Here is a 14,564-nt window from a genome sequence, read left to right on the forward strand (position 1 = left end):
TCTCAGTCGCGCAACATGTTACAGGTTCATTATTGGGTTCCATATTATAAATAAAAATTTAAACATACAGCAAAAATTACAATCCTCTGTAGTTCAGTTTCTTTAAATTGCATGAGATCTTGAACATAGAAGGTAATTTTTCCAATTTTAAAAGTGTGGGAAGCTTTAGGGAAAGAGCAAAGAGCACATAACAATAATATTTTCAGCTTATGTTTATTATACAAGCATCTACTGATTTCTAATAAAGGAAGAAGATCTGACAGTGCCAGTAACAAATTCTGCTATAAACATGTTTTTATAACTGATTTAGAAAATACTGTAATATAATCTCATTGTAACAGATATGGTGAATGAACATCTCAAATGGACTACTACAGTGCATCCCCAGTTGTGGATGATGCATATGTAAACAAGAGGCTAGTTAGAATGTTAATTGCTCATTTCCCTGATCAGACATTCATATTATACATTTCCTGTCTGCAACTGTGCTTATGACAACAGAATACTCTGACCCACACTGAGTACTGCTGTGTATACCCACATCTTCCTGGTGCAGCTGTACCAATGTTTGAAACATTGAACTACAGAGCATAATAGCCATAGCAGGAAATGGTTGATTTGTGGGTGAATTCAAACCATTTCTGCAGGCTATTTTAGAATATGCAGCACAGAATAATCTTAAAAAGAAGTTTACAGAAGTGAGAAAGAATATGCTTGCACTCTAATTCCAACTTGATGCTATAATTATTATGTGTTCTTTGTGCAGTGTGCACAAAATGAATGCACATGAGTCAGTCATGTCTGTCTCTATCTATCTGCATGTTTCACCTTGAGACCCACTGAATGGATTTTGATCAAATTATTACAGATATTACGATTTTGGAGGTTACTCCGTAATCATAACATTCTCTTTCCTACATTCAGTAAAATAACAGACACACAAACTTGTGAAGTTGGAGCAACATTAACACCTCTTAAAATAGGGTCATAAAATTGTGTATGGGAACAGATCTTTGAAAAATATGGAACTTTCATTAAGAACTTGTGTGTGTGTGTGTGTGTGTGTGTGTGTGTAAAAGACAAGAAACTGGTGGCTGCATGAAATCTATATTTAGCTTTCAGTCTGACAACGATAACCAAAGAAGCACTGGAGACAGACATGTGAAATTTGGTATAGACCATGCACGTCTGCTACTTCTGTATTAAATTAAGTTTCTAAATCAACAATTAGCAATGTGATATTATGGAACAAAATAATGGGAATATAGTTGCAGAACATAATGTATTGAAAGAAAATGTGTTGATGTAGATCTATTCAAGATGGCTGATAAGGTCTAGTCAGGTTCTGTAACCCATGTCACTGGTTAATATTAATACAAAAAAGCAAACAGAACAATTTAAAAGGCAGTAGAATAAATATCAAGTTACAATGTCTGCATTTCCAGTTAAAGCAATGTAAGTCTTGTACAATGTTTCCTTGCTTCCTCTGTCTCTTGCCTGTGTGTGTGTGTGATCACACCATGATTTATGTCCCACTGACTGCTTATTCTGTCATTGCAGGATCAATACAGATGTGTTACGTGATTGTGACTGCACGCAGCTTGCTGTGGACACTCCTCACAGTTGTGGCCACAGTGGCAGTTCTGTCAGCCATACTGACTCCAAAGTGGCTCATTGGACCACCTAGGCTTAAACCTTCAGGTAGGTCATTGATTATGAACACAAAGTGTAAGCTACAGTGACTGAATTGTTGATTTTACTTTATTATTTATATATGCCATAAACTCAAATTTGTACACAGAGTAGCTGTTGTTAGCAGGTCAATACTGGGACCTTTTGAAAAGGAACTCATATACAGCGAGATTTGGGGGTCTCATGGCAATTCTATGAAGATTAATGTCTTCTGGGATGAGACACCATATGGTCTGGTAGATGTTTACAGACTGTACTAGCTCATCTATAGAGTAGAAGACATGCACCTTGAAGATGGGGAAATCATGTTCCTCAGAAATGTCACTAAACATCTACTAGACTGCATGGTGTCACATCCCAAAAGACAACAATTTTCAGCTCATGTATATGATAGTGACCATCACATTCTTCAGAACCTGTCTTCTCTCCAGTGACATATATGTGATCTGTACACTCTAAAATTAAGAACATTATCATAGTTTTTCAAAACTGGAAAAGACCACCATTCCTATATACATTCTCTATTACCTCAAGAAATAAGATTTCACTATTAATTTTATTTCACTTTTTAGGTTCTATTTATAAAACCTATTCAGTTTGCATTTTGCTGACGAATTCAATATCCAGCCCGGTTCCCGGACAATGGATCTGTGAAATTATGTATCTATGTATGTATGTATGTACTTATATTTCATTGCTTCTAATAGGCAACTTCACATATATAAGACCAATTACTCTGCTCTCAGTGGTTTGGTTCATTATCTGAAGATACCAGTTATATGAAATTTCCTTGTGTTTCAGATAACTCAACCATGATGTATTCCCCATCAGTAGGGCTTTACAACCGCTGCACAAGATCACATGGAAGACAACACTGTGGGCCATTTTCTCTTCATGGTCTAGCCACAGACTCAGAAGTTTTCCCTGGTTGGTGGAAGGCAGCACTTGTACTACTGTGTATAGGGTTATCAATCATGGCTGCAACAGTGCTAAGCTCAGTGCTGAGTTGTTGTGTGCAAAGCATCTTTAGGAAGAGCATCTTTACAGTGTCTGGAGCTGCACAGACCATAGCAGGTATCCAGTCTGAATATCTGTACAGTAGGCCTTGACCTCTTGACTGCTGAGCATTTCTTAGCTCACTAACTCAATGAGAAAAGGAACAAATGTACAGATACTTCCAAATGTTTGTTGAAATATGGAGTATGCAGAGTTTGTAGTTGATCATATGGGTCTCATCATCAGCATTTTAAAACACTGATTAATTTACAGACACAGATGTAAAACAGTACTGAATTATGCATAGTGTACATTAATTTTCATCTGCATATGTGGTCAACGACTTACTCCTTCATTTGCAACCCACCTCCCACATTCTGAATCACAGTGCTTACAGGGGCAGTTTTCATTTGTGGGATGTCAGCCCTTTGATTGCAAAATCATGTGGTGGAATGCATAATAAGAGGCAAACAACTGTTTGGCTGTGTCCAGTCTCTATTCATCATAGCTCCTGCGGAGAAGAACTCACACCATATTTCTTTCTCCTTCTTCCATCTGTTCACTGCAGTGTTATATGGGCTAATGCTTGTGAAAGACAAACAAATCCCAGGTAAAAAGACATGCCGACATCTGCACCAACCTGGAATATTCTGGGCATGATGGTCAAAGGCTTAACAAAACAGGAGTGAAAGTTTAAACATTTCCTGTTCTGTAATAGGTATATTCTACATCCTTGGGCTGGTCGTGTATCCAGCTGGCTGGGGAGCCCACCGGGTGCAGAAGCTGTGTGGGCATGATGCTGCACCCTTCTTCCCAGCTGAATGCCATCTTGGTAAGTAATTTCCTTTCCAATACATTTACTGTACAAAATGAAGTTCTGCAAAAAAATTTTGACTTCTTTATCTGTTAAATGTCTCCATAAGTAAAAGAGCCAATGAACTAAAAATTATACAACCTGGTGATCTATATTTGTACTATGTTTCATCAGACATAACATCTTGATTCACTCCACTACCTTATTTATGATTTAAACATAGACATATATGTTATGCAAGTTATTTACATACACTTACAATCTACCATATTAATTTCACATATAAGATGTTATAGGAAAGTTCCTGGGCTGTTATTTTTGTAATTGCCTCGGTGAAAGAAGATAAGGGGAGGCCAAGGGGACACTTCTGCAATCCTACTGCATCAGTCTGCCATGTGATACCATGCTGTGAAAACACGTTTTTACATGAATGCTTTTTCAATTTCATGTTTCATTTTGTCTGTGATGAATGGCAAAATCGAGCAATGTGTCTGCATCATGTCTTGGCATATCTGCTACCAAAACCATTTATAAGCTTCGTGAGGCTTTTGGAGAACATTCTTTAAGCCAGAAAATAGTTTTTGAATGTTATTCATGTTTCAAGGCTAGTCAACTGTCACTTGAAGATGATGAATGTTCAGGGTGACCAAGCATGAACAAAAAGACAGAAAATATTGAAAAAATTCGAGAACTCATCCATGAAGACCATCGCAGAACAATCCATGAGCTCACAGACACCGTTTCGATCAGTTATGGGGTTTGCCAGCAGATCTTAACAGAAAATTTGAACAAGTGCCACTTTGTCCACCACAAATCCCACTTGACCACACCCAGGATCGAACCTGGGCCACCACAGATTGTTCCCCTTAATACAGTATAGCAGACAGGCTAAGAAGTAGTTCTGATGCTCTGAGCAGCTAGGCATACGATGGGGTACCCAAAAGAAACTGGGCAGAGCTTTTGTAGTACCGCGTTTTGCCGCTATGAGCGCATAGAGCTAACATTCCTGAGTTGATAAGCCGACTACCGTTGCTTCAGAAGGTAAGGACTAGTTTCGGCAGAGTTTAGAGTGACAACTGTTTTGTGTGATCGTCATTTTTGCAATGGCCCGAACACATGAAAATGTTGAAAAAATTCGTGAAATCATCAAGGAAGATCGACGATGGACCATTGAAGAAATTGTGGAGCTGTCGGGAGTGACTTGGAGCTCAGTTCAGCGAATTTTGACAAGATTTGGGAATGAAAAGGATGGCTGCGAAATTCGTGCCACGACTGCTGACTGCTGAACAAAAACAAGGTCGCTTGGAAGCATGCTGTGCTTTGAAAGAAGAGTCCCGAAATGATCAAAACTTTTTTTCAGCGTTTTGCTGATGTTGCTGAGGTGAAGAAAAAAAAAACGACGGAGGCGCTGTCAAGCATCTCAAAAGATGAATTTAGACAATGTTTTGAAAAATGGAATAAAAGACTAGACAAGTGTATTAGTGTAAGTGGAGAGTACTTTGAAGGGGATTGAAGGTTTGTGCTTAAAATTTGAATAAATAAGTTAAAAAAAAAATAAGTTCGGTTTCTTTTGGGTACCCCCTCGTATGTAATACTGAAAATTATTAGAAGAAATAAAATGTTCTGTATGAATTTCTTGCTTTGAATTAATTTCAGTTCTAGACTCAAAAAGTAAACAATAGCTTGGGAAGCCACCCTATTTAGACTCAGATTTGCTATGGAATGAAGAATTTTGGTAATCTACATAATAATGAATGATTTATAGAAATGGGATAATACAGATTTATTATGCAGGCAGCACATTATCACATCCTGAGTCTTTAAATCTGCGGGCAGCAACCCTAACCTTGAACAGTGCTGGTTACACAGTACAGAAGTTAGTTTGTATCACACACGCACTTCATGTTTCTTTTGAGAACAGTGGATTGGTACACTAAGCTGAGAAAAATCTTGAATGAAACAAATCTGACCCTATGATCATGGACTTGTAATTACTGAAAATGAATGTTAAATGAATAGAAATATTAAACTGAGAAACATTAAATGGAGATGCCACTGTACAATCAGTTTATAACTAATGTGTTAAGAACAACTTAAGTGCATTATAATCAGTAGGTCAACCTCCACTTCATTTCTATGTAAAAACTGCAAATTTTTTACAGTTATCACACAAGTTAATCCAGTGGTAAGGCATCTGACTCACATTTGGAAGTAGTAGTATTGTGGGGCTCTTGATGTGTAGTCTTGTCATTACTCCGCTGACAACCCACTTCTTCGGAACAGTTTGTTGGCCCTGAAAAGGACCGTGGCTCCTGAGATGCTTGACTGGTGAGGTAGCGCGGCGCGCGCCACTAAGAAGAAAGGCTAGTTACGGTGAATGGCTGGAGGTTGCTTGGTTGCCGCGCGGCGGCGTGAGTTGGAGGTTGCTTGATCGCAGCGCGGTGTCTGCTGGTGAAAGGCTAGTCGTTGAGCGCGGTCGTAGGAGTCATGAGGCAGTGGCTACGCCAGATGCCCAGTGGGTCGGACAGTAACACGACCACCGGCGAGTCCAGGCGCGGTGTCCCAGTGAGTCAGGTGTGAGAGCGCCGGAGGGCCGAGGCAGTCGTGCCTGGCGCAGCCTGCCAATGCCTCCAAAGACCGAGCGCTGGTGACGAAGCCTGCTGGCTGGTGTTGCTTGACCGTAGAATGAAGTCAACTGATGAACTGAAGAACTGAATACTCGGCGTTGGAGCTGCCCCTTTTTATACACTGCTCGGTGGGGCGGAGCGAAACTCGAAATTGAGGAGGAAGAATTGATTGGCTAGCGCGCGTAATGATGTAGATGCAGGCTAGCAGAGATCGTAGTATAAATACGAATGTTTGAAGCAATCTGATTGGTTAGCGCGCGTGATGGTGAAAAGTGATGTGAAGAGCGAGCGTTGCAGAAATGCATGATAATGTAGGATGTTCCCACAGTATGAATTCCATGAAAATTTGACTATGGATTTCATGGTGTTATTTGGATCCTACTAGAGAGGGCAGTATCTTGTAAGATATGATCACCATGACCTCTCCCAATTCCTACTCAGTTTGGCACTAAAGTCATTTTACCATTTTAATGTCTATAAGACTTGCAAAAATGAGGTGTAGCAACAAATACAATCCACCAATTGTCACACAGTTCAATGTACCAGACCTTGAAAGCAGCAGATTACAGCAGAGTCTGGATAATGAAATGATTTAACATCTGATTTGACTTCATGTAACTATAACAGATAAAGTGCCATGGTGTGTTCATATAGGCTGGGCTTTCTACAGCGCAGTAGCTGGAGTAGGCCTCACATTTGTGTGTGCAGTGCTGTCAGTTCAGGCAGAGGTGGCTACATCTAGTGACAAGGTCCAATACCAGATTCATCAAGGACGGACATTAATCTGTCTGCCATGAATTACTGTACACAGCAAATGGTAATCTTCTAAATATTCTCATAGAGCATACAGTATTATTTTACATGCATATAGTTTCTAAGAAGTTTCTATCTGAATGTATATATTTGATGTATTAATTTGTCATAACTGAAGCCATTTTACAAATATTCCCATACAGAGTGCAGAAATTACTAAACAACTCAAGTCTTTATATTAGGTTTGAGGTTCTCATGGTCATGACCATGAAGAACACCATCTTCTGGGATGTAACACTATATTGTCTGGTAGAAGTTGACCAACATGATTCAAGACATTGCAATTCTGTTTAAGTCTATATTTTTGTGATCACTATTATTACCTTCCTTCTGTATGTTCCCCAACAGAATATACTAACATATCATTTTCTGTAACAGTTATATTATTAAGTACTGTAAACTTTAAGGTATGTTTTGTTACATATGAGTAAATCCAAAACAGCTTTAGTTAACTGTAAAGTGAAGATAATCAGTGATGTTAAAAACATATTCTCAAATTATAAGAATAAAACTACAAAGCATATTAACACTTTGCAGACCGGACGCATGATATCAGGCTTTTCGCTTTTAAACATGGTGGACTAGTCGCATGATATCAGGCTTTTAGGATAAATTAGGTTGTAACACACTATACCTTGCTCTGGCGCCATGCAACTGCAATGAATACTGCATAATAAATCTTTGGAATGTATGCTAGGTATTCAGTAACTTGACCTGGCTGGCTAGGGTCCCTACTCCAAAAGAAAATAAACTTTGCCCCTTCCAGCTGTTTATGTACCAGGCAGGAAGTTAGTAGAGGGGAATATGTTTCAAGGACAAAAGTGGTTGAAGGCAAAGCGATCTCTCTGATTTGTTTTCCAATGGGCTATCTGACATGCCTTGTGGAGGAGTAGTGATTAGTGATTCACAGAGTGGAAGGGACAGGGGTCAACAAAGAATTGTGGCCACAGATAATAAAAGTGAGAGTTGCCTTGTGGCTTATAAATTGTGCCATTTTCAATTCATTTTTTGTTTACAAAAATCTAAACCCTGATTCAAAATTGAAATACAAAGCATTTCTGATGAATGTGGCAAAGGCTTGGGCTACAGACCAGATGGTGGTGGCAGAACCAGAGTCAGACAGACTTAGTGCGACCTAGCCCATCAATTCCCACCCACACAGGCCTCATGTGGACACCCCCGGGTGATGGAAACATACTCGAAAATTGTGAAGAGTGAACGTTCCAAAGGGAAGCATCCTTCTAGGCAATGCGTGTTTGTGCAGTTTACAAAAAAAGGACTATGACTGTCTACGTATGCAAGTGTGTAATGCCACTTCACAAAGTGGAATGTTTCCAGAAATATCACTCTCAAGCACTTCTAAGAGCATTGGTAAGGGTTCTCCAAAAATTTTAGTTCATAAAATTAATTAGGAGATTTTATATTAATTTTTCAAGTGAACAGTGTACAAGTTAGGGTAGTAGGTATAAAAATGACGGTCCCCAGGGTGATTTAAATATTTAAATTGCCGGTCCACAAAGTGTTAAAATTCCTATAACAAAAACAAGTAAAGGCATCCCTGTAACAGGCCGTGGGGCCAATAGTGTTGTGAGATGTTGAGGTTCCCACATTTTCTAGACAATTGGCTCATAGATGGTGGTAAGGTTGTCAACCTTATGCGCCAACTGCCCTTTACCCCCAAGAATATTCCAAGAATATTCCTGGTACTCATTTCTGTTAGAGGCTGAGTCAACCCCAGGGCAATATTGCGGCCGGAAGGATTAGGTAAATTGAAAAAATCCACCTCGTCAGGATTTGATCCCACGACCTTCCGGCTTGTAGCATAGTGCCTCAACCAACTACGCTACTGCATGCCCCCCTATTAAAATTCCTATATCATTTTCAAACAGAAGAGAATAAAGTGATGCTTGTAAAATTGTTTGATATAAATAAATATATCTATGGCAACGAACATTTATGGTCGGTAACAGTACCAGCTGTTGAGTAGACACCTTTTGCTCTTAATTATCATAATGAATTCATTCAAAATGGGAGAAATATTTTAAAGAGTTGAAAATGATGTTTCAGGAACTTTCATTCTCTTTTATTCACATTATTAACAGAGGGGCACAACTGAAAATCTTTCAGTGTAAGCTAATGATACCAAATTTCATTGCTATCAGATAAATGGTTTTAAGCTGAGAGGGGTGATAGTGATATTTCATCTCACATCAGTAATGTGATGGATCAGTATGCTCAACATTAAATTTAACCAACAAGTTTCTGTACAAATCTCCTGTAACAGTTTCACCAAAATACATCCAAAGATTATCCCAGTGTTTCATGTGGATATGTTAACATGTCACAGATTTAAATGTTACACAATTTTTAGAATACCTTTAATCATTCTTTCATTTATGTAGGTGTAAAGGAAACTCTCATTGCTGAAAATAATTTTAGACATGTTCTATTACTTATGTCCTATTGAGAAGAAAATACAATCCCTCTCATATACAGCATTCAGAGTAAAAGTGTGGTTTGAAAGAAACAAGGAAAAAATTGAGTATACCTTGAAGAGTACTGTCTTATGGGATGTGAAAAAGTGTGGTCCAGTAAAAGTTCATTGACATTTTGGTGGACTTCTACCAGACTACATGGTCTTACATCCTAGAAGATACTATTGTGACATGTTGAGCTATGGATGACGCCCCCCCCCCCGCCAGCCGAAGTGAGCCGAGCGGAGCCGATGTTAGCAGAGTCCCAGCATTCTGGTAGCTATGCAACGCGAGTCAACAGCGGTGACGTCACCAAGGGGTACCGCGGTTGCTAGGCAGCGCGGGTAAACAGTGGTTGCGAGAGACGACGGTAGTAACAGCGGTACACAGCGTTACTAGCACGACGGCACCAGACAACAGTGGTGCCTATTACGTGGCCGTTTTCTGTATTGTCCGAACGAGGCTACATAAGGAGCAGTGAAGGCTATTCACAGTTAGTCCTCGAGCTACCTCCGAGTTAGTTCCGAGTTAGCCAGCAACCAGTCAGTTGCATTCTGGCATATGGAGTGTAGTATTTGTGATACTGCAGATAGCAGTAATTGTGAATCTGTAATTTGGGTGATTGTAAGTGCGAATGTGAAATAAAATTTGCCATACCAAATACGGCGTGAAGTTATTTGTCGTGTTATACACCCAAAACGTGACACTATTCTTTCAGTGACCACTGTGAGAACCTAATAACCAACAAAGTACATATTCATGTTTACCACTAGACCACTGAACTAAATAACTGAGATTTATTCAGAACAATGGCATGCTATAATGATGAATAAATTGTATGCAATATTGTTTAAACAATACAGACCAAGTTTAGTGTGGAATAATACATTTTCAAGAACTGTAACTCCATTACAACACACAATGGCTGAAAAAACTGTTTAGGTTTATTAAGAAAGCCAAGACACAACAGCAACTATTATTAATATGTCTTTATTGCAATACAAGAAAATAGTAACAAACCAATGTATACAATATGCATATATAATAATACTAGACACAAAGAGCCATAGCTGTTGACATGACTTTAAAACAATTCACTTATAAGAATACTAATAATGCAGAGTGATTTTGTGAGCAACCGTAACTGTCTTTTAGACTCAAAGTTCTAAGACAGAGTTTAGAATTCCTTGTGAAGGTCTACACAACTACTATTCATACTGCCACCAGCACCATTACATGTCATTAGGAAATTAGAGTATATCTCTAACTGATACAAATCAAATTATTCAAAAATGAATAAATCCTTCAGAATTCCCACCCATATCTTACTAATTCTGTTATGGTACTACACCCTGACTTGACCATCACTCCTGCCACCTTGCCTCTCTTAAGTAACAAATGAACACCACTCCTGTTTGATATATACCCTTGAGATCTGAGTATTACCAACTGATTTAGAGGAGTAACCCTATGATACTGACTAAAGATAAGTGAGAAGCTTCCCGAGAGGAAAGATAGGCTGGAACAACATACACTTTTCTTTATTGGGTAGGTTCTTCATGAGAAAATAGTTATACATTTAGTTAAGTTAAAAGTTCAGTTTGTAGCTTCACTTTAATTCAGTCTTTAGGAAACTGTCTTTCAGTTTTATTAATACTGAGAGTAATTATTTGTGATGTGAATAACGCTGATGACAATAACAACAGCAATAGCATCAGCAGCAGTAGCAGACAGTGGTGTGTGGTGGCAGAGGCAGAAATTGTAACATCATTCACAACAGAAACATGGCAATTCCATTAGTAGAGCAGCCATAAAATACTGGTTATGAGACAAGTTTGATTCCCAGTAAAATACTGGTTAAGAGACAAGTTTGTTTCCCAGTAAGGACAGTTTCTCATCTCTATAATCTCTAGAACAGCTCTGAAGTTCATTCAGTTTCTCCAGTGGATAAGAGGAGCACTTTCTGAGGTAAGAGCAGCCAACAGCACGTACATATGATCATCACTCCATTGATCTGAGAATGCACTGTACTCTGTTCCATGTTCTCTAAATACTTTATTATGTAAAAAGGTGGCTCTATATCAGAAATAAATAAATAAATAAATAAATAATACTATTAATAATAAATTTAAAAATAAATCTATTCCAACTGATAGCTGTGCAATCTGAAGTGAAAAAGGTATTTCTTTAAAAGCACAGATGTTGTAGGAATACTGCTGACATCTGTGGCAGCCAGTAAGAATGTCTTTTTTTTAGGAACATGAAACATACTGTAGCCTTAAAATTCTCCATTTGTTGTTCCATTTTATTCCTTCTTCCAGATGAGACAGTGGTTATTAGATGGCAATGGAACAACTTCAAGCAAATGTATACCAGCAGAAGCCGCCAATGTTGCCAATTGATCTATATCCCGTAAACCCCATTCAGGATTCTGGGATTGCAACATTGAATTAAAACGGACATTTGACGCTGGTGAAATCTTCCCATGGAATGCATATGGGCCATATGTGATAAGTAGGCCACCATGTTTGAGAACTTGACCAGTGTTGTGAAACAGACCTTCAGTGCATCTAAATGGAGAAATGTGAAGAAGGTTGATGTTTAAGATGAAGTCCATTGAATGCTTTCCTAGAATTATAAAACAACAAGACCATTATTTTCAGGAAAATAAAAATACACCTTAATATTTGAACGACACTTTAATGTTTTTTAACAATGACACTGACGTTTATGTGATGTGTATTATAAACTGTGAATACTAGAAGATACTGCAATGTGAATAAGAAAACATTTTTATGCTATAGTGTACATTGAACTATAGTAATATAAATATTAACAAATATTGAAAGTTTGCAAATTAAGGTTTGTGACATGTGAACCACAAAACGGTTTGTTTGTAGTGTACTCAGTTATTATATTCTGGAAAAACTGTCAATACTAAAACAGTAAATCAAAGCTGGGTTTATGTTACCAACATCTTACAAATTTTTATTAAATATTCTTCTCTCAAGGCTAACTCCTTATGTGTTGGGGATTGCACTGTGGATTATGAGTGATTAAATTTTCTGCATTTGTCAGGTACTGGGGTAAAAGTAGGACTGACTGACTGACTGAGTGACAACTACCTTCATGGAGCGAAGCCCTTCTTGAGAAGCCAGCAATTGTACAGCTACTCAAGAACTTCCCAGAATTTTATGGAACCTGAAGGTTCATTACCGTGTTAACAAGAGCCCTTCACTGGTCCGTATCCTGAGTCAGATTGATCCGGTCCATACCACCCTATCCTGTCTCTCTAAGATCCATACTGATCATTTGCTCCCTGACCCCCATCTTTAATGCAACTTAAAAATGTTCACAATCTCTCTTTAATTTAAAATAACATTAAAATCGCATCAATTGCTACATGTTTCAGCCCACCTGGCCGTCTTCAGGCAATCACTCACCTTTTGAAAATGTTACACTGCACTAGATCATTAAGTCAATATATTTCCATGCTGTTGCATATTTCTGCTGTTTTCTTTTGGCTTTCCCACCATTATCCTTATGCATTCCAGGCCACATGAGGTATTTTAGACTTCACAGAAGACTGTGATTCAATTTTGAAGAAAGCACTGTATAAATTCATACTAAGTTTGGTATACTCATGAAACTACTTATGCTAATTAAAATGTTTAAATGAAAACTACAGTAAAGTCTGTATAGGTAAACATTTTATCTAGTAAGAATAGAAAAAAAAAAGTAAAGCTATCCTTGTAACAGGCCATGAAGGCCCGTAGGGTTGTGAGACGCTGAGGGTCCCACATTATCTAGACAATCGGCTCGAAGATGGCGGTAAGGTTGTCAGCCTTATGTGCTGGCCACGCTTTACTCCCCAGGAAAATTATTTAATTAATTCCTGGTACTTATTTCTGTTAGAGGCTGAGTAGATCCCAGGGTCTAGTGCGGCTGGAAGGATTAGGTGAATTGAAAAAAATCCAATGACCTCATCAGGACTTGAACCCACAACCTTCCACCTTGCAGCATAGTGCCTCAACCAAGTACGCTACCACATGCCCCCTGGTAAGAATATTCTTACTGTATATTCTTCTGTATATTCAGAATAATTTTAAATAAGGAGATGCTTTATTGCTACTGATTTTCAATCATGCTTTAGAATACACCATTAGGATGACTGAAGAAAGCCAGTAGACTGACAATGGATAGGAATATAAGATTGTGGTCTGTGCTTTGATGTTAATTTATTAGGGGAAAATGTAATTACAATAAAAACGCAGAAGCTCTGCTAGACACTACAAAGGCAGTTGGGCTGGAAGTAAATACAAAGAAAACTAAATATATGTTTCATCACCAGGATGCAGGACAAAACTGTAATATAAAGATATCTAACAGGTCTTTGAAAATGTGGCAAACTTAAAATATTTGGGAATGACACTCTTTTTTTTATTGCTAGTGGGGTGGGACTAAGTCCCTTGTACTGCGGCCACTTCTGGCCTATTGTACCAGCCCCAGATGATAGGTGAGGGTGATTGTGGAGCAATTGGTGGAATGAAGATTGGAAGGGGAAACCGAAGTACTCAGAGAAAACCTGCCACAGTGCCACTTTATCCACCACAAATCCCACTTGATCAGACCCGGAATCGAACCTGGGATGCCGTGGCGGGAAGCCAGCAACTAACTGCTTGAGCTATGGCGCGGCCAATGACACTCTTAATCAATATTGCAGTTACAAAGAAATTAAAAGCACATAAATTGGGGAATGTTGCTATCATTTAGTTCAGAAAATGTTGCCTTCCTGTCTCCTACGGTAAAACATAAACATTAATATACAGGGTGTCCCAGGAGGAATGGACCAAACTTCAGGAGGGTGTTCCTTATGTTAAAGTATGCCGATATAACCCAAAACACCTATGTCCAAAGTTGAACAGTTACGGAGATAATGGCCAGAGAAGTGTCAAACTTTGACCGGTGTTACACACTTGTTGATTACAAAATACATATTAAAACTGGCAGGAATATGTGGATTCTGTAATGTTAATAATGTACGTAACATCAAACTAACTTGTGAGTGACATGAAGCCATAAAATTGAAGTACGAAATACTCGCTTGCCATGTCATAATTGTCCTTAGGGTTTCCAAGCACTATACAT

The 14,564-nt window shown here is 38.5% G+C and overlaps 2 protein-coding genes across 10 annotated transcripts in view; one reads left to right on the forward strand and one right to left on the reverse strand.

Annotated features, from left to right (window-relative positions):
• The window catches only part of LOC111870413 (LHFPL tetraspan subfamily member 2 protein), a 48,063-nt gene extending 36,238 nt beyond the window's left edge, over window positions 1-11,825 (forward strand). For 3 of the 4 annotated variants that reach the window (XM_023862691.2, XM_023862692.2, XM_023862693.2), the window contains 5 exons: window positions 1,561-1,701; window positions 2,494-2,766; window positions 3,407-3,520; window positions 6,784-6,946; window positions 11,738-11,825. In XM_023862691.2, the coding sequence (XP_023718459.1) occupies window positions 1,561-1,701; window positions 2,494-2,766; window positions 3,407-3,520; window positions 6,784-6,926 (671 nt within the window). In that variant the 3' untranslated portion in view covers window positions 6,927-6,946; window positions 11,738-11,825. Of the gene's footprint in view, window positions 1-1,345; window positions 1,456-1,560; window positions 1,702-2,493; window positions 2,767-3,406; window positions 3,521-6,783; window positions 6,947-11,737 lie in introns of those variants that run through there. The other variant, XM_023862694.2, reaches the window with a different exon arrangement.
• LOC111870412 (methyltransferase-like 26) overlaps window positions 10,051-14,564 on the reverse strand; it is a 14,903-nt gene continuing 10,389 nt past the window's right edge. For all 6 annotated transcript variants that reach the window (XM_023862690.2, XM_023862685.2, XM_023862689.2 and 3 more), the window contains one exon: window positions 10,051-12,044. In XM_023862690.2, coding sequence (XP_023718458.1) covers window positions 11,722-12,044 — 323 coding nt within the window. In that variant the 3' untranslated portion in view covers window positions 10,051-11,721. The remainder of the gene's footprint in view (window positions 12,045-14,564) is intronic.

This window comes from Cryptotermes secundus, unplaced genomic scaffold (assembly GCF_002891405.2).
Source record: "Cryptotermes secundus unplaced genomic scaffold, Csec_1.0 scaffold1260, whole genome shotgun sequence".
NCBI lineage: Eukaryota > Metazoa > Arthropoda > Insecta > Blattodea > Kalotermitidae > Cryptotermes > Cryptotermes secundus.